The sequence below is a fragment of the Limulus polyphemus genome, unplaced genomic scaffold, assembly GCF_000517525.1.
Source record: "Limulus polyphemus unplaced genomic scaffold, Limulus_polyphemus-2.1.2 Scaffold624, whole genome shotgun sequence".
NCBI classification, from domain to species: domain Eukaryota; kingdom Metazoa; phylum Arthropoda; class Merostomata; order Xiphosura; family Limulidae; genus Limulus; species Limulus polyphemus.
The window spans coordinates 284412-303495 of NW_013666234.1; the positions used below are offsets into that span (position 1 = coordinate 284412).

Genomic DNA, 19084 nt, shown 5'->3' on the forward strand with positions numbered 1-19084 from the left:
TGGTTTGATGTGAACTGCCTACATTGGCACATACCTTGCTACCATCATTCAGATGTCAGGTTACTAAATGTATGGTTGTGGATTCGCACATGTGTCCCAAATTTTAATTGGTTTAAAAGTATATACTTCGGTTCTACTGAACTTGAGGTGAAGACCGTGTGGACCTTCCTCCTACCACGGGTCAGAAGTGTTATTCCCAATGCTGCTTGGTTTTAGACTGGAGTTGATCAGCTGTGTATGGTCAGATGCACCCTATCCACTCTGCACCTTGGAGCACTTCCATTTTAGCTTTTCCCACATTCCTGTTTGTAGATAGTTGATTCTTCTACATCTTTCTTCTATGGCAGGGGGTCTCCAAACCTTTTTGGACAAGGGCTGGGAGGTAGATCTTTTTAGATTTTGCTGGCTGGAGGGGTCGTTGTAAAATTAAGTAGGGATGCATACTTGATCAGATTGGCTTTTACTCAATTACTTTTTATTTTTTGTTTTTATAATATTAAAAAATTATATTATTACTTTAATAAACTGTTGGTGGGCAAGATAAACTAAGCAAGCCACTGTTTGGAGACTCCTGTTCTGTGGGATTGAGCTTCCACTATACTGTGATTTGGACTCTGATCCAACTTGTTGTCTCTCTGTTTTTGGTTGCGCTTCTTCTTCCATTTTCCACCCATGTATGCAACACCTCTTTTTCACACTGGATGCAAACTATACTTGGTACAGAAATGGTGTGGTCTCCCAAGTGTGTTCCTCTCCCAACAGGGATCACTCTTCATGGATGTTCTTTGGATACTTTCAAAGGATACTAATTTTGTATTCCTTGCAGCAGTCCCTCTACCTATTTAATGTGGGATTCTAGCTATACATGTGAGAATAGGTAAAATATCAAATTGGAAGTTATTTTCCCATAATGAAAATATATTTCTGATAGGTACTTACCTTCTCACTCTTCCTCTCCACTTTAAACTGTGCTTCCTTTCTGCCTACCTTGAAGTAATAGTTCAGTAGAATCAATTAGAGGAAGTCACATGCATCAGGAGGGTGTGTCACACTCCTATTGGTTGAGGATTGTCGCATGATGATTTACATGCAAGTCACAATGAACCACATTGATTGTTGAATATGTGGGAGCTCAAGGCTTGTGGCATGCAAAAAAATGTTTGCATGTAGAGGGCAGCACTGAACAAGAATATATATGAGGGGGAAGTAAGTACCTATTGGAAATATAGGAAAATAAAAACTTTTGTGAGTGTTACTCCCAAATATCCTGAGAACTAGTGTGAATTCAGTCATGCTAGTGAACAATTCATATTCTAGATATCACCAGAAGTTTAAATCTCTACGTAGAATAACACATATCATAACACTTAGTTTGGGAATCAACGCACCAAAAAATGTCTCCTTGAACTGTAGACTGGGTTTTACCTTGGTAATTAGGATCATTTTATCATGAAAGTAAAGAAAATGATTTATTAATTTTTTGTATCAATGTAATGAAACCCTAATGTAAAAAGAATTGTTAACACTTAAGTAACAATAAATGATGTATTAAATTGAATTTTAGAAGTTTTACAAGTATTTCATAAAGCTCATACATATGTGGTTCATTGTTATACAGTAGCATACTTATCTTGTTAAAGTACTGGAATAATTGTCTGCATTTCATTATAATCAGGCTCCCATTGATAAAATATAAAACAAGTTCATACATCAGATGGATCTTTTGACTTTGAATTTAAGTCAAATCAAGCTTTGAGTACAAATTCATTGAAGGACCTCATTAAACCACTGCCATTTATTTTTTCTACTTTTTCTCTTTTTGATTTTTCTTTTAATCTGTATTCTGTCCTGCTCTTGTCTTTCTTTCTTTACAGCTTTTAACCTCATCTTAGTCTATCTAATAATCATCTAGGTATATTGAAGAACATGTTCAAAAAACTGGTGTTGCCATTGAAACTCAAGGATTTACCATTGTAACGAGTGGAAGAAAAAGAGAATCTTTAACAGTGAGTCTTGAAGATCACTTCCACATAAAATCTTTAAATTATTATTTGTCGTATGAATAATGTCTTCCATACATGAGAAATTATAGTGTCGGTTTATTTGTTTCAATTTACAATACATTTTAATTTTTATTAGTGATGATGAATACATAATTTAGACTGTTAAAACATGCAGTAAAAAAAGGGAGAAAAGACAAATGTTGTATGTTCACTGATACATTTTGAGAAATATAATTTGCTTCATTTATTCAATTCCATCTTTCCCATTTTTTATTTATCATATTCATATTTCTGTTATATATATTTCATATATATATACATCACTTTAAAGAATGGCTATGTATGTTAATAGCTAAACAAACTAACATAGAACTTGCAATTAAACTTTTATCCAAAATGGTAATAGAAATAATTTATGTTCTGAGTTTTAAAAGTTTTTTAAATCTGTACTAACCAGAAATATATCTTATATCAAAGGCTCTCATATTTTCCTAACTTGCAACCCACATGAGGAGCGAAACAGTTTTCTCAGATGCATGTTTAACTGTGGGAGGGTGGTCACTGTTTAACAATTTTCACTAGTGTGTTGTAGTGCTAATATAATTCCTGTTTTGGCATGTTCAAAAACATTTTTTGATAGTGATTTTAAAGCAAAAATATATTAACATTTTATATCTTGTTCTGTAGTCACAGTTTGGAAACTGCTATCCTAAATCAAAATGTATGATAATTATTTTGATCTAGTGTATTAAATGAACTGTGCAATGAGTTTGGTAAGACAGTATTTTCCTGAGACTGAAAACATTAGATATTTTTTTAATTTCATCTATATATTCCCCTTAGTATCAAAGTGCTCTGATTAAGGATTTAAAACAAGAGAGAAAAACCAACTCACTGTTTTCAGAGAGGAGAGGAGGCCAAATTCTAATGATAAAAGGTCCAATTTCACAAGATGTTGCAGAGCCTTATTGTAATTTCATACTGAGTTTTTAATTGCAATGTTACACTATTCAAACCATTTGCTTAGTGACATTGCAACCAATATTCAAGTCTAATAAACCAAATTGTTATGCATGTCAAAATGAAAAAAATTACGTTAAGTCCTGAAACTGTCTACTTTTTGATTAAATCATATGGAGAAAGCAGTGCATTGTTTTGCCAACTCTTTTGTATAAATAGATATGGTTATGGACCCCCATCAGTAATTATTGGAACTAATTGCAATATTGATGGAATTTTGTATAATTATTTTTGTATGTATAATCATACATATGTAACCAACATACTCATAGACCCATAAGTAATTTTGTGTATAAGTAGTTAAAAAAGAAAAGAAACATTATTTATAAAGCTATTTGGGATCCACATATTTCTAGGGTTATCAAGATGAAGGTTAGTTAGGATCATAACCATTTTTTAAGAAATAATCCCTTGTTGAGTAACTGAAAAAACACATGGCACTACTGTTGTGCAGTGAGGAGAGTTGCAAGTAGTAGATTTCAATATAAATCAGAAATATCATTATTTCAAAATCCCGTAAGTTATTGATCTGTCAATCTAAAAAAAATCAAATACAATATTTACTGCTTTGTCTTTGAACTATTCCTCTTGCATTTATTAAGAATTAATATTCTTTTCCTCTCTCTCCTCTTCCATCCACTCAGTCACTTTGGGGGCTTAGAAAAGAGGCAAAGTGCAAGACCTTTCGTAGTATTTGGCAATAACAAGAAATTTTAAAATAAATGTTAGTAGTAAAAAAATATTTTTTTATATTAGCAAATCTACCCTTACATTAGATGTATGTTGACTGACTAGTAAGAAAAACAAAAACTAGAACATTGTTCCATGTACTAGAAATCTTTCCTTTGTTGAAAACCAGAAGTTTTCTAATTCACTTATCTCTCAAATACTAAGGGCAGACAAACACAGAGACAAGTGGATATTGTTATCTTATTATATAGTCTATGGCCATACATTTTTTAATAATAATTTGAAAACAATGTGTACATATTACCTTTTGAAATCTATCTATTAGTGCATGGAATCTCTTTTAACTATACAAATGGTTCAACAGAATGATGTGGTACATTTGTTAGTAGTTCAATCATATTGTTACGACAGCAGAAGTCACGTGACACTGGTAACACGTAATGAGTATCTAGAAGGTTCCTGAAGGCTCGAGATGCCCTCTATTTTGTATATATAAGACTGGCAAATAAAGCGGGGGAGATAATTGAATAGCAGACAGGGAGATAGAGACAGATAATCGAGTCAAGCCGTAAGTAAAGTGTGTAAATCGTTGTGAATTATAGCGTGTGTTTAAGTTAAGTGACTGTGGAAATTAAGTGTATTGCAAAGTTGTATTGAGAAAGAATAAACTAGTTTTATTTAAGAAAGGACTTGTATCGCTAAAGTTTCATCCGAAAGAAAGTATACGGGAAATTAACAAGCGACCAGAGACAGGAAATTAACAAATGAACACAGACGTAACAATATTAATTTTGGATTTTGTAGCTTCATCTTTAAACACCACTCATAAGAACATTTATGTTGGTTCCTCATAGAAATGAACCCTAAGCAGCTGCCATTACTTTTGCAAATCTGAACAAATAGATGTTTTTCTTTTCTTTTTTTTTGTATAAGTTTAAAAGTTTTTTCACTTGCAGAAGCTAATCCAAGTTAGTAACTGTATTTCTATATATATATAAATTATCCATATGGTTTAAAATCATTATTATGATATATTTTCAATATACTTTCAGCTTGGTATGTTTTAATAGTGCAAAAATATAGTTATACATAAAAATCTTCTTACCCAATTTGTGTTGGGAAATAAACAGAATCCACACACATACCTTGAATTGTGTATTTGCCTTCTAGTATTTTTATGCTGAACTATACTTACATAAAATTTAAGAGTAGAAACTATTATTTTAATAATTGTGTGGAATAGTTGTTCTGGTGCCATCCCAGTACATCATGAATGGAGACAGATCTGAATTTTTTTAGGGATTAAAAAATTTTAGAATTAATTCTAAATGATCATCTGATTACTGTATTTTTTTTTTTTTACTTTTGTTTATAGATTCTAATTATGAACTAGCTTAGAGTTTATATCCAACATGCTGGCTCTGAAAAGTACTATTTATTTGTTGGTAGTGGCCAGGATCTGATCCTAGGACTTCTTGATAGAGAAGTTGGTGTGCTATCCACTTGGCTCGGGTTTACCCCATCAAGACTTAATCAACTACATGAATGTTTTCAAGAGAGATATTCAGGTTTTGTTGATTTGTGTGTTAGCTTGACAATGTTGTCTGGTGAATATAGGTGGCTTCTCATATATTTCTTTTTCTTGTATGTGGTTCATATCCTATTATTTTATTAGTATTCTGTTTTATTGTATGGTCTTCTCTGGCCTAATGAGCTAATATTATAATGTATTGATATTCTCAAAGGTGTGGAGTGATATTTTTGCTCTTCATTGTATCTTTAGATGGGTTATAATGTGTTATGGGTTCTGAATCCTGTTCTGACTATGCTGTTTACAAATCTGTGAAGTGGAATGAGTTCTTACATGTGTGGCTGTTTTACCTATTAATGTGATATTATATCTACAAGATAGATAGCTCAGGCATGACATGGTTAAGCTCTGCAGTTTACTAAGAATTGAAGGGTAACCTTGCTTTCTTGTGAAGTTTAGGAAGACCATAATTGTGTGTGTGTGTGGGGGGGGGGTCTGGTTCTATGTTAGTTACACAACTGTTTCTGTTTTTCAAGTTATTTTTTATGTTTCTTGAGGAATTCTTTAATTTCCTTCTCTGTTAGTTGTTGGGTTAGTTTTTGTAGTGGCCATCTTCAATTAAAGTTTGGAACTCGATGGTAATATTCCTCTTTACCTATGATTAGAGTAGCATTACCTTTCTATGCTGGTACAGTTGTTAGGATAGTATTATATTCTTTTTTATGAATGAAAAATATCACCCAAAACAACAACGGTCAAGTTTTAAAAACCTATAACTACCTTTGAAGGATAGACTATGTATTCTATTTGTCAGATAAACTATAATGTTTTATTTGTCAGTGAAGTCATTGGAAAGTATTTGAAGTAATGCATGTTAAAACTCTGTTGGTATATAAGTTCATTCACCCATTCCTGTGTATGTTACCTACTATATTTATAGCCCACCCAGTAGCTCAACAGTAAGTCTGGGAGTTTATATTGCTAAAAATCAGGTTTTGATACCTGCAGCAGGCAGAACATAGATAGCCCATTGTGTAGCATTGTGCTTAACAGCAAACCAAAAAAATAATAATCTATGTGTTTTTACCCAGAGCAATTTTTATGTATGAATTTAATATATTTAATTTAGACCAATTAAAGTTAAAACATGACATTAGTACACCATTTTTCAATGGAACACAATTGTTTAATTTCATGTTTAGTCATGACAGTATACATATATATATTAAATTAGTTGAAATTGTACAAAGTATTAATGTATTTTATAACAGTTGTCATTGTGTAATAAAAGATTTTTGGTAATTTTTGACCTTTGATTGCCACAAAGCTTTTTTTTTGTTTTACAAAATTTAATCAGAAAACTAATTAGTTGGAACTATGTTGAAGTTAGTACTTGCCACATGTCAATAATTTATCTTTACTTGGTGAATAATAATCTTTTCTTCTTAGAATTAATAATAGTGATTGAAGTTGCTTTGGAAAATCACATGATTTATTTTCTTTTCAGGGAAATGCCACATTACACTTGTTTCCATATCTGAAGCCGCTTCAGGTGATATCTGGTAAGCCATAGCTTCAGTTTTTGAAATGTGCAATTGTATTGATAAATTGTTCACTATTTTAGATTTTTAAATTAATTTCAGTAGTAAATAGTGATTTCATATTATGTGCTGTTTTAAAATTTTGTAAATTTTAAATATCAATGCTACTGCAGAAGATCAATTCAATGTTTACAAAATTTTAATTACATGATTGATCACAATTGTTGTAACAAATTCCTTTGGTCATTGTATTGTAAAGTAAATTATTAATGTGGGTTTATGCTTAAATATTCTAGCCATATGTAGAAAGTCAGAGATGTGTTTTTAGCAGCATTTTATAGGTGTTTTTATTATTATTTTATCCATGAAGAAATTTTAAAGTAAAAGTATTTTACATTTCCAGCTTTTGGCCTGGCATGGCCTGATGGTTACAGCACTCGACTCGCAATCTGCAGGTCACAGATTTGAATCTCCAGCACACCGACCATGCTTGTCCTTTCAGCCATAGAGGCATTATAATGTGACAGTGAACCCCACTATTCGTTGGGAAAATAGTATCCCAAGAGTTGGCAATGGGTGATGTTGACTAGCTTCCTTCCCCCTAATCTATCACTGCTAAATTAGGGATGGATAGAGCAAGTAACCCTCATGTAGCTTTGTGCGAAATTCAAAACGAATCAAAACAATTTCTAGCTTTTAAACAATACACATTTCTTTACATATACATATAATTTAAGGACAACGATGGATCTGGTGGTCCATCTAGGCCATCCCATCCACTATGACCCTAATATTTGCAAATATTTTGCCTTTCCTCCCTTACCTGATATTCAGGTTCCCCCTGACTCCTTCCTTGAACAACTTTCCAGCCATCACCATATGCTTCGTCCTCCTTGCCTTTCTGAACCTCATGCTCTAACTCGTACACATTCATTATTCTTTCCTTTCCTGTTCTTAATTCTCAGGGCCCAGCATGGCCAGGTGGTTAGGGCACTCGACTCGCAATCTGCAGGTCGCAGGTTCGAATTCCCGTCACACCAAACATGCTCACCCTTTCAGCCATAGAGGCATTATAATGTGACAGTGAACCCCACTATTCGTTGGGAAAATAGTATCCCAAGGGTTGGCAATGGGTGATGTTGACTAGCTACCTTCCTTCTAGTCTTGCATTGCTAAATTAGGGACGGCTAGCACAGATAGCCTTCAAGTAGCTTTGTGCGAAATTCAAAACAAACCAAACCTTAATTTTCAATCTAGCGAATTTCTGTTGCTTGCTTGGGGAGTGTACTTCTTTTCTCTTGTTTTGCTCTCCAGTGCTCAGTTTTCACATGTTAATCTTTGTCTCACCATCTTTCTTTGTTACCCCCCCCCCCCTCCCTGCACCTTATTTCTGAGGCCATAGATGAGATGAAATTTTAGGGGAAGTTTGTTCCCCTTTTTTTACACTATGGCCCATGCCACTTCTTCTGCTTTATCTCTATTTAATGGTTTCTCTGTTGTTGGGACATATTAGGTAGGGATACACTCCTTACCAACATATGCTTTGGAAAATCACATGATTTATTTTTTCTTCAGGAAAATGCCACGTTACATTTGTTTCCTTATCTCTACTTACTTGCACTCCTTACTAACATCTGTATACCTCCTTCCTATCTGTATTATATTTTTTGGGCTTCCTTTCTTCACCCTGAAATTTGTGGGAAGGTGACTGTGCTTTCTCTCCTATATCGCTTCCTTCTGTTTCTCACACCTGCAATCATTTAAACCCGGATTGGATGCTGTGTTCTATTTGGTGTTTCTTATAAAAAAAGTCTCTTCCTTTCAAGGTCTCCATCATAATTTGTTTATACCCTGGGACCCTTCTTCTTCCAGGATCTCTCCCCTTCTACATTTAATGGATGGGTTCACCAACTTCTCTGGTTGGTATATTCTTCCCTGAATGTGAATGATTGCATGCTGTTCCACATTTCTTCACATCAAATTCATCACCTGACCCATTTCCTTGTTTCCCATTTTTACTGGCCTTTTGACCAAATCCTCCAGGCAAGCATGTGGATGATTCTCCACATGATTGTATCTTATTATCTCCACCATCTAGCTGTTTTGTCACCTGCTGGATTTTGACATGTCACCATTTCTTCAATCAACCCACCATCTTTGAGATGGGTAAGTGTATTTATATTTTCCCTTCTCTCCATTTTTTTTCATTTAGGATCCTGCTTGGGCCTATTAGCACAATATGATGAGAAGTGGGCTGTTAGATGACACTGTCTATGAATGCAGGTCACCCATTACAGACATAACACAAACATATTGTAACCTCCTTTTGCAGCCAAAATCAGTTCAATAGAGTTAAGGCAAGTTCACTTTGTTACGGTATGAACACACTCCAACCACACTACACATATTGGCTCACTGACTGCTTGTTTACAATTACTCAGATGGTCATGTTCTCATTCTGCCTGTCCCTGGCATTTAGGACTCATTATATTGTCTCTCTAACATTCTGGATGAAGAGTATATCCTGGTCGAGATGAGATGTGGTCTTCCACAGCTATGCCTCTATAGAGCCCCTGTCATTGGGTGTCACGTCACACTACATGGGCTTTCTTTTCAGATGCTCACCTAGGTTTATAGTTTGTATTTGCCCATCCATTATTTTAATTTGGAATTCTAGCTATTTTCATCTGACCTTGTCTAAGAATGTTATCACGAGTGCAAGTGTGTAGAGAGGGTTACTGTGCATAGAAGTTGTGTTGCCCTTCTGTTGGTGAAGGGTTTTTGTTGCATGATGACATCATCATCCAGTTCATGTTAAACATGGGAATTTTGGTGGGAGCTACTTCAAGGCTAATGTTATGTAAATTTCACAAGGAAATGCTTGAGAAAGATAGCACTTCTGAGAATGGAGGTGAGAATTTATCGGAAATACATTTTCAGATTAGGAAAATGTTAACTTTAATGCTTTACCATGATGTAATTTGACTGAGGGTTGTGATTTTAATTTGACTTTACTGGGTTTCATTTTCAGTTTTAATTTTTTATTTTGAGTACAAGCTTAGGATAAGGAGAATGGAACTGTGATATGCAATCTACATATTTCATTCTCCCATGGCTTACTTTTCATAACTACAACATTTTAAAAAGTTCTTATTAAAACCAGTAAAGGTTATGTGCTAACTTGGCTTTATATATGCTATTTTCTTGCAGCAAGTCCAATCACAGACTCCATAAATATATTTTAGTGTCCACCTGATTTATTTATTGTCCTAACTTAAGAATAGTTGACACAATAATTATTTTGACATAAACAGCTAGTATTAAAAAATCAACTCACAAACTTATCCAAAGGGTAGCATTTTATGATTAGCCACATATATGTGACCAAATCTTTTCTTACGTGAATTATTGGTACTAGTTTTTGTATGTTGTTAAACACAAAGCTATACAACAGAGTATCTGTGCTATGCCTATCATGGGTATCAAAACCCAGTTTTTAGCATTATAAGCTTTCAGACTTACCACTGGGGTAGGGGGGGGGCATTAGTACAAGTAACATATAATATAAACAATAATTGTTTTTCTTAAAATTAAATGTAGTTTTTCTTGTGCCTACTGCTTTTTTATTTTAAGAGTCGTATATACATTTTGGGTAGTTAAATGTAGACAAAAAGTATGTCAGTCAGAATTTGATCATCAGCTCTTCTTTAATTAATCACATTAAATTGAATTGTTAAATTGAATATGTGCATAAATTACATTGTACAAGAAATACATGTATAACAAAGTTAAGAAAGACTGAGAAGTTCCCTAGCTTTGCTAAGCCTACCTAGAAAAAGGTTCAGAAAACCACAAATATATTTATTTGAAACTTAAGCTTTTAGACTAATGACAGTGTGGTATGCATACATACCATGAATTTTCTACCTTCCTATGCTTCAAAAATTATTTTGTCATTACAGTTTTTGTATAATTTGGCCAGAAATGTTTATTAGTTGTAATTCCATTGAGTTCACACCTGTTCTGCTGACGGGAGGCCTGGTTGTAATACTGTACATTGTGCATGAATGTTGACAATAGAGTTATCAAATTTGTCTTAGCAGCCAGAAGTGACAATAAGCTCATTATTCTCTGACATGAGATTATTATGAATAAGTTCAGCATTGGATAGAATACTTCAGGTAAATTATAGGTTTCAGAAGCACATGGAGCACTGCCTAATATGATAAATAAAATTAGAAACTTAAAAATTGAGACAAAGGTGAATTGCCAAAACGGTGAAATGTTTTCTACCAAGCATATTGTTGAAATGGTTTTTATTGTTCAGTGAGTTTTTTATTACTTGGTAAAATTAACACCAATTCCAATCCATTGATAGGCCTAACTTACCAATAAATCTTAACATTCACTTGCTTGTTAAATTTTCTCCCATAACTACTGTTGCAACTATTATCATGAGACAATTACCAAGTTAACAATAGTATTTATTTCAGTTACCAAGAATATGCAGTCAGTGACAATACACACAGAGACTTGAATTTATGAACTGCTAAATACAACATTTATTAATGTCACTCTATTTACAATGGATTATTGAAACAACTTTCATAGTTTTAAGATTACTTGGGTCTTCAATTACCTATATACTTTTAACAACTTATATTATCAAACTATTTGAGAATATTTAAAGTCTTAGAAACAATACAATTTGCTGGGAAACAGAAACTTGTTCCTTGTTCTAATAGTGTGGGATTGACTGCAGGCTCTTATCAGAAGCTGACTGACTTTATTGTATTTTAAACATAGATTCTTATATGTTTTTGTTGCTGTGCAATTTTAGTTACTAGGCCGTGTGTGGGTGTGTACTGGATAAAACAGCTTAGGTAATTAAAATTTTTCTCAAGAGCTGAAATACTTTCCTAGAGATCTTAAGAATCTTTCTTGTAAGAACTGCATCACTAGTAAGTCATTTTTGTTCATTGCCATCAAGGGCAACCTTAGTGAACAATACACAACATCTGATACTATACTATCAGCCTCCTCCTCTTAGTGGGAATTCTCCTTTTGTATTTGCTCACATCTGTTTTTTTCTTATGGCTAACCAAAGGTTTACCTTCCATCATGAAAAATTGTGACATGATATAGTGTAGTTTCAGTTAGTAGTGTCAAGCAGAATATTATCTATTTTAACTCAACTAAACTTGTGGTCATTAATTTATTTCAATGTCACTTTATGATGGTTTTTGTGCATTTTTCTGGCATCTTGCTCTCAGGGTTTGTTATATTGCACTTTTGGTCATATTCACTAGGTGTATGTTTCTTTACTCTTTTATAACATCTAGCTTGCATGTGATACTTACTTTTTTCATTGTTAACTATTTCCTTATTTTAACATGTATTCAGTATGATTATATTAATCTCTTTGTTTCCCTATCCGAAGTAAGCTTGTTTTAGTCTTTCTTTAAAAATTACTTCAGCCTGTAAGTATTATCTAATATTTGAATAACTCTCATGTCTTACTTTATGATTAAGTTCATTTTTTCATTTTCTTTAACTGTGCTTATTTCACTACAGTACAAACTCACAAATGTACAGCAACAAACTGACTAATTCATTAATTAATTCTCTCTGACTCAATGAATAAAATATTAATATCTAAATTAAAATATTAAATCATAATTTATAACAATATGATAAAGCTCTAGATTTTATATTGCATTTTTAGAAATTAAGAAAACCTATTAGCTTCTTCCAGTTAAAAATCAAGGTATTATCTGATGTATTTGTTTAAGGTTATAGATATGTAATAGATATCTCACCTGAATAATTTTTCTGTTTGTTAATATTCTCAATGCTAGTTCCTTTTCTGAAAGTGTCTTTTTCACTGAATTTGTACATATAATTTCTTTTAATTTCAATTAAAGAATTAATACTTTGTTGTGTTCTTATAAATAAGTTAATAACTACTTCTGTTCAAGTTCAATTTTCTTTTTCTTTTTTTTTTGGTCATCTGGAATTTCATTGTAATCTCTTTGTTAAAAATCATTACAGCTTTTACTCGTTATAATAATTTATCTTGTAAGTTAGCCATTCTGGTGTATATTTATGAAGAACTTTATTGAAGACTAGCCAAGGAAGAAAGTGATGATTGAGAAAAAAATGTGTGATTCATATGACTAACTTCATCTGAAGAAACTGTTAACACTTCTGGTAGTATAGCCCTTCACTGGGAAGCTGGCTTGCTTTGGAAGGCAAGCTGCCCAGTGAAGGGCTGTTCTATTTTGGAATTAACACCCCAACCATCATTAGAAGTTTGATCAATTTATCTTTTGCTTTGCCATATAATACTAACGTGTCTATCAGTTATTTATATCTTTTATGATTACTAAGAATATTCAGTCTTATTAACAAGAAGCATGATATCTGTGTTGACTGTAAAAAAATCAATATAACTCCTATCATTTGTGCCTGCATTTGTTTTAATGCTTATATTAAAGTATTTTGAGCTTTATCAAATGCATCCCAATAAAATGAGGTTCTTGTATGTAAAACGTTTTGCTTTATGTATATGTATATTAATTTCAGTGTGACGTATTCCAATGTTTCCTATATTAAGCAGGCGATAAAACAGTATGTAGACTTTAGTTAATAAATAAAATTAAAAATTTGTAAAGACATAGATTCTGTGAAATTTTCGAACACTTTTCTTTCATGATTTTCATATAAAAAATAAATAAAGGTTTCATTTCTCCAGCACAAAGTTAAAGTTTTGGTCAAATCAAATTAACAAGCTGTATCAATTTAATAATCACTTAATGTAGCTGTTTACCATTATTCAGCCTAAATATACTGTTACTTAATAATTACATCCTTATAGGTAAGTTTGAGGGCTTATAGCACTAAAATGTGGGGTTTTATAAAAAAGGTTGGCACAGTGCAGGTAGCCCATTGTGTAGCTTTGCTCTTATAAACAATATAGCAGAGAAAAATGTAGGAAGTAACCATTCCATTAATCTTGGAATTGGGATAATCTTGAAATCTAGAAAAAGTTGTCTAATACTTCTTTTTACAACAGCTGAGGGTCATAACAGCTAAATACAATTTCTTTGCAAAGTCAGTCACTAAATGATTGAGCTAAAAAATATGATGATGATGATTATTTAATGCATTTATAGTTTCCAATAACCCATTTTGTTATAGAAACTTTAATATCAATGTCATTATGATTAGTAATCATTATCTGACTATCTAAAGCAGTATATGTAGTTGTTTTGAACTGTTCATTTTTAAACTATGCATTGATGTTGGTAGTTCATGCTTAACTTCCAGATTTACTGTTTATCTAGTGCTGGTAAACAGAATGCAATAACAAGATGAGTTTTCAGGTTAAGAATATTATTAATATAGAATTAATTTGTGAAAAAGTTTAAAAATGTAGTTATTTTTAAACTGTTTTGTAACAAAATAGAATATGATATATTACTGAACTTTTAAGTTTTATAACACTTAGATAGCAGCATATACCGGCTTTAGCTAATGTGGCACACTAACGTAATGACTATATTTTAGTATCTCAAAACCTGATCACCCTCTCCTGAGTAAGTATACTGAAAAAAACTAGTATTGTAGTGTTTAAGCTTTGTTCCTGAATCCATTTAATACAATTAAAAGCTTTTTAGTACTGAAAGACAAAGTTCAACCATATTTTATATAAAATTGAACACTGAATATTTATTAGAATACCAAAATATCCGTAAATTTGAAATACATCCCCAAATTAATAAATGGTAGTAGCCTTGATAAAAATTCAATATGAGGTGCTGTTTGGCCTGAAAGTATTCATTTCTAAAAAGTTTTTCCATTAATTCTTACATCAGACCAATATCAAGGATCAGAGTACTTCTTTTGAATATTTTTAACATTTATTAGAATATATGATTGGAGTTTTTATAACTTGTGGTCCAAGCCATTCACAGACCATAATGACGTTTGTAAACTAGTTAAGATTGATTTTCTAAAAAACTTTGTAGATTGTCTTTGTTCCTCTGATTTGCATTTTCAGGAAAGCCATTATGTGGTTTTGTGGGATTTGAAAGAATCTGGATTTTAAAGTATTCGTTTTGTTTTCAATGTCTTGGAAGGACAAAGAAAAGGCTTTGTTGATTTTTTTTACCAAGTGATTTATAAAATAAATATATAAATTTACAAGTGTAGGATAAGTATCTTTATTGAATACTGTGTGATAAATATGCCAAATTGAAATATAGTTATGTAAAAGAATTATCTCTTAGAAGAGATGACACTAATCTCATCATATTGTTCAAGGAAATAAGGGCATGGCTCTAAAGGTGCAAGAAGTCTATAATGGTTAGTTAAGAATCTTAAACTGCAATATACTCATAATCCACTTGTTTCGTACAGTTATGTACAGTGTATTAACAACTTCTAGAACTTCACTAGCCTAACATCTGCATATCTTGTTTTATTTTATTGTTTATTGTAACTATTTTAGTTAATTCGTGCACTGCATAAGCAAAGAAATAAATCATTAATTCCACTTTGCATAAATTAACAGCATAGAAATTAAAATGAATTTGAAGCATTATATTTCAAGAATTCTGTCTAATTTGTCAATGAAATACTTTCACACAAGTGAGAATGTACTGACTGTTATTAGGTAAAACCCATCAATTTCACATATCTAGAAAGATTTAATTATTAAGAGAATAGATTGATATAAATTCCAGATATAAGTTACTCAGATTATGAAAAATAAGTCGTATCATCATTCAAACATCAAAAAACTGGGATTTTATTTTTATCATGCAGTTTGCAACATAATTTAGTACTATAAATTACATACAGAAAAATAAGGCAGAAGCACTTTTATTTCTTCATCCATACTAAAATTATGGTAAAGCTGTTATAAATCAAGAAATATCCGAGTTTTCAAATGTAATATTCCAGGTTTCAGAATGTAGACCACACAGGTGTTTGATCATTGCAGTAACAAGAGATATGAGGATTAGGGAACTGTCATGGACTTCGGGGGTGACACTACATACCAAAAATAGTTGCAGCTACTAGTCAAAATAATTAAAACACAATTGTAATGTAACATATGTTAATTGCAACTTACATAAGATCCCAAGATAAATTGGGCTCATTTTGGGCCAATGCCTAGAGACATTCCTGATTCACATGTTGCAGGTGAAATGAAAGATTTTATGCTAACCTGCATACAAAAACAAGCACATTTTATTCTTACTAACAGACAGTATGAAAATAAAATAAAAAGCTTATCAGCAAATGAAGAACAATGAATGAAGGTGCAATATACTACAAGTAAATTTTGACTCTTAAAGCTGGGTGAATCTCTCTGAAAGCAACAAAATTGCTCTTACAGTTGACATTCTGTCTATAGCTGATTATCACAAATTGGACTTCAATAATCTGGAATTATCTCTATTCCATATTAAAGCTATTAAGATAATATCAGTGTGATATCCCAAGGATAAACCTAGTGCACAGTTACTTGATCTTGTGAAACTGGAGATTTGAGGACTTAATGTAGAGAAGAAAAGGTGTGGTGGTTTATTGCTAATAGAAGGAAAAAAGACAAACTTGTTGTGAAAGCAGACAAATAAACATTTCACTGATGGATAAAAAATGAAGTATCAACTGGCTAAAAGTCTAGTAGTTGAACTATTGTATTATGGAACTGAATAAAAATACACAGTATTTAAGAAAAATAAATAGATAAATTAAGGAGGAGTGTATTTGATAAAAAAAAGAAGAATCAAAATAAACTTTGGAAATAAAGTGAAATGGTTCAGCTGCATGACTTCAAACACATAATCAGCAGATCAAAGAAAACAAGAACAATATTTCACAGCAAGTGTAGTTCTTCCAAGACAAATCTGTTTGAAGTGCCAAAACTGCATTTACAGTTTGCCTTATCTCTCTTTAGCTGGCCAATAAAAACTGTATCACAAGAATTCTGAAGTATTTTAGCAGCATGCAACAGTTTCCTGCATGGGAAGTAGATTAGGACACAATACAACCATCCCAAAAAACACTAGATAGTGTCTATGGTTGGACCCTGTTGCAGAAAGTATTATATATGACTGAGCACATAGCCTTAATTGAATTTAGAATGTTCCAAGTTAGAGTGTGAGAAAAGATTTTAAATGTTGTAATTATAATAATTAACTTTAAATTTAATATAGGTTTAAAAATCAAATGAAAATTGCAACCCTCAGTCAAAGTATAAGAAAAAGCATGGCACACATCATGGTAAGGCACAAAGCAGTGTGTACAAGTCTTCCAGATATAACAAATGGCCTTACTGTCACAAAAATACAAGTTAAAATCTGATACAAAATACATAATAAAAGCCCTTTAAGCACAAAAAATAAACCCTTTAAATATATAACCTACAAAAGTATAAAAAATATCCTTTAAACCAAACCCAAAATACATAATATGTGCACAGTTAATTAATTCTTTGTTTACAACTAATGATTAAAATTAAATAAAGACCCTTTATATGTGTGTTTTATATTGTATTTAAAATGTATAAAATGAACACAAATGGGGATGATTTAAAAAAGAGACATCTAGAAACATGTAAAAGTAGGAAAACACTGCTGACTGTGTGAAGTATATGAATAAATATATATAATCGCATTGCACTCCCTCAAAGTAGATTGAAATTTAACCTCAAAAACAAAAGTTGAGCAAGGTAAAAGTGATACATCATAACAGAAGTGAAACTACATCTAAAACAGTTCAGCCAAGTAAAAGTTTTACATTATAGAATTCAAACTATCATAAAAAGCAAAAAAATCATAATTCTTTAAAAAATCATTTTAGAGTAAAGTAATAGAAAGTGTTTTAAAATCATGAAAGAAATCCTATAAAATGTAATAAAAAGGAAACTTATTAATTACTCTATATTCATGATGTCAGAAAAACACATAGGTTCAAGAAGTCTTAATACTAAATGATAAAACCCTAAATGATAAGTGATTTTGAAAGAGGGACCTTTCTTCTTCTCCAGGGCAAACTACTCTCTATTTATATGTTTATGTAAAAAAATGCAAATTATAAAAGAAAACAATAGATAAACAAAATAAATAGATGGTAAAGTTGTAGTAAAAAATTCTTAAAAAACAGCTTATTTACAGCATGTGCATAATACATGATCAACATAATACCTTTATCAACATGCTAATATACTGAGATGTTGACAGCAGATATCCAGAGCTGTAGTGTGTCAAAGTTCACAGGTAGCCCTAGGGGTCTTCTTTTTCATGCTTCTAGCACTGACCTTCCTTTTGGAAATAGTAGGCCCACATTGCATATTAGAATTTCACCTGGGCTTGGCACTAATTTCTCCAATGTAGCCCATGAATCGTAGTCCACTACGATGCTGGTAAGGAATTCCCTAGTACGTTCTGGATCCGTATCTTCTCACTTGAGTGAAGGCAGCAGACTGCACCATAGGTAAATACAATGTTGAAGTCATAGATGGTTGCTCCTCCTTCTTCCTCTTCACTGTATGAGAATTTTTTTGCTGAACAGGATACTTTCACAGGACTCTTGAGAAGCTTTTCAGTGGGCTTCACCAGCAGAATGGTAAACTACTACTTTCAATATGGTACTTCCCTTCCCTTCTCTCAGAAGATTAGCTTTTTTCGTTTTGTGCTGCCTTCTATATATGTGAACATTTTTACAATGCATGTTATAAGCCTTCCGTACCTCCCTATTGGAATCAAAGATTCTAACATGTCTCTCGTGCTAATCATCATGCATCATCTCTCCACCAATAGGAGAGCACTACTATCACATGACGCATGTAACTCTCTCTATGCGCCACTACCGAACCATCACTTCTCGTTTGGCAGTGCTTGAGTTCAGGTGTCTTTCTTTTTGCTTGTTACTTCTCGAAGTGGTTTAACTTAGTTTTATTTAATTTTTTTTTCCACTTTCTTTTCAAAATTGTTTGATTTACCTGTGTTTTGCTGCAAATTGTTCGCATGTGTGTTTGGTACTAAGCATGAATTCTGAAGTTAACATTACCACATTGGGTACATCTTATTCATCTGGTGCCATACTTCAGGCCACAGGTGAGGGCGACCCGTCGGCGGATTATCAGCCCTTATTTGCAGGGAGACTGAGCATTATATGGGACAACCTTTGTCTCCTGCTGTTGCCCCTATTCTGTTTGGCCCTCGTTGGAAGATTTATCAGCCTTTATTTGCAGGGAGACTGAGCATTGTATGGGACAACCTTTG

General features: G+C 32.4%; 1 protein-coding gene across 3 annotated transcripts in view; it reads left to right on the plus strand.

Annotated features, from left to right (window-relative positions):
* The window catches only part of LOC106459540, a 110048-nt gene that overhangs the window by 24979 nt on the left and 65985 nt on the right, over positions 1-19084 (plus strand). For all 3 annotated transcript variants that reach the window (XM_022386050.1, XM_013919164.2, XM_022386051.1), the window contains exons 4-5: positions 1913-2006; positions 6752-6806. In XM_022386050.1, coding sequence (XP_022241758.1) covers positions 1913-2006; positions 6752-6806 — 149 coding nt within the window. The remainder of the gene's footprint in view (positions 1-1912; positions 2007-6751; positions 6807-19084) is intronic.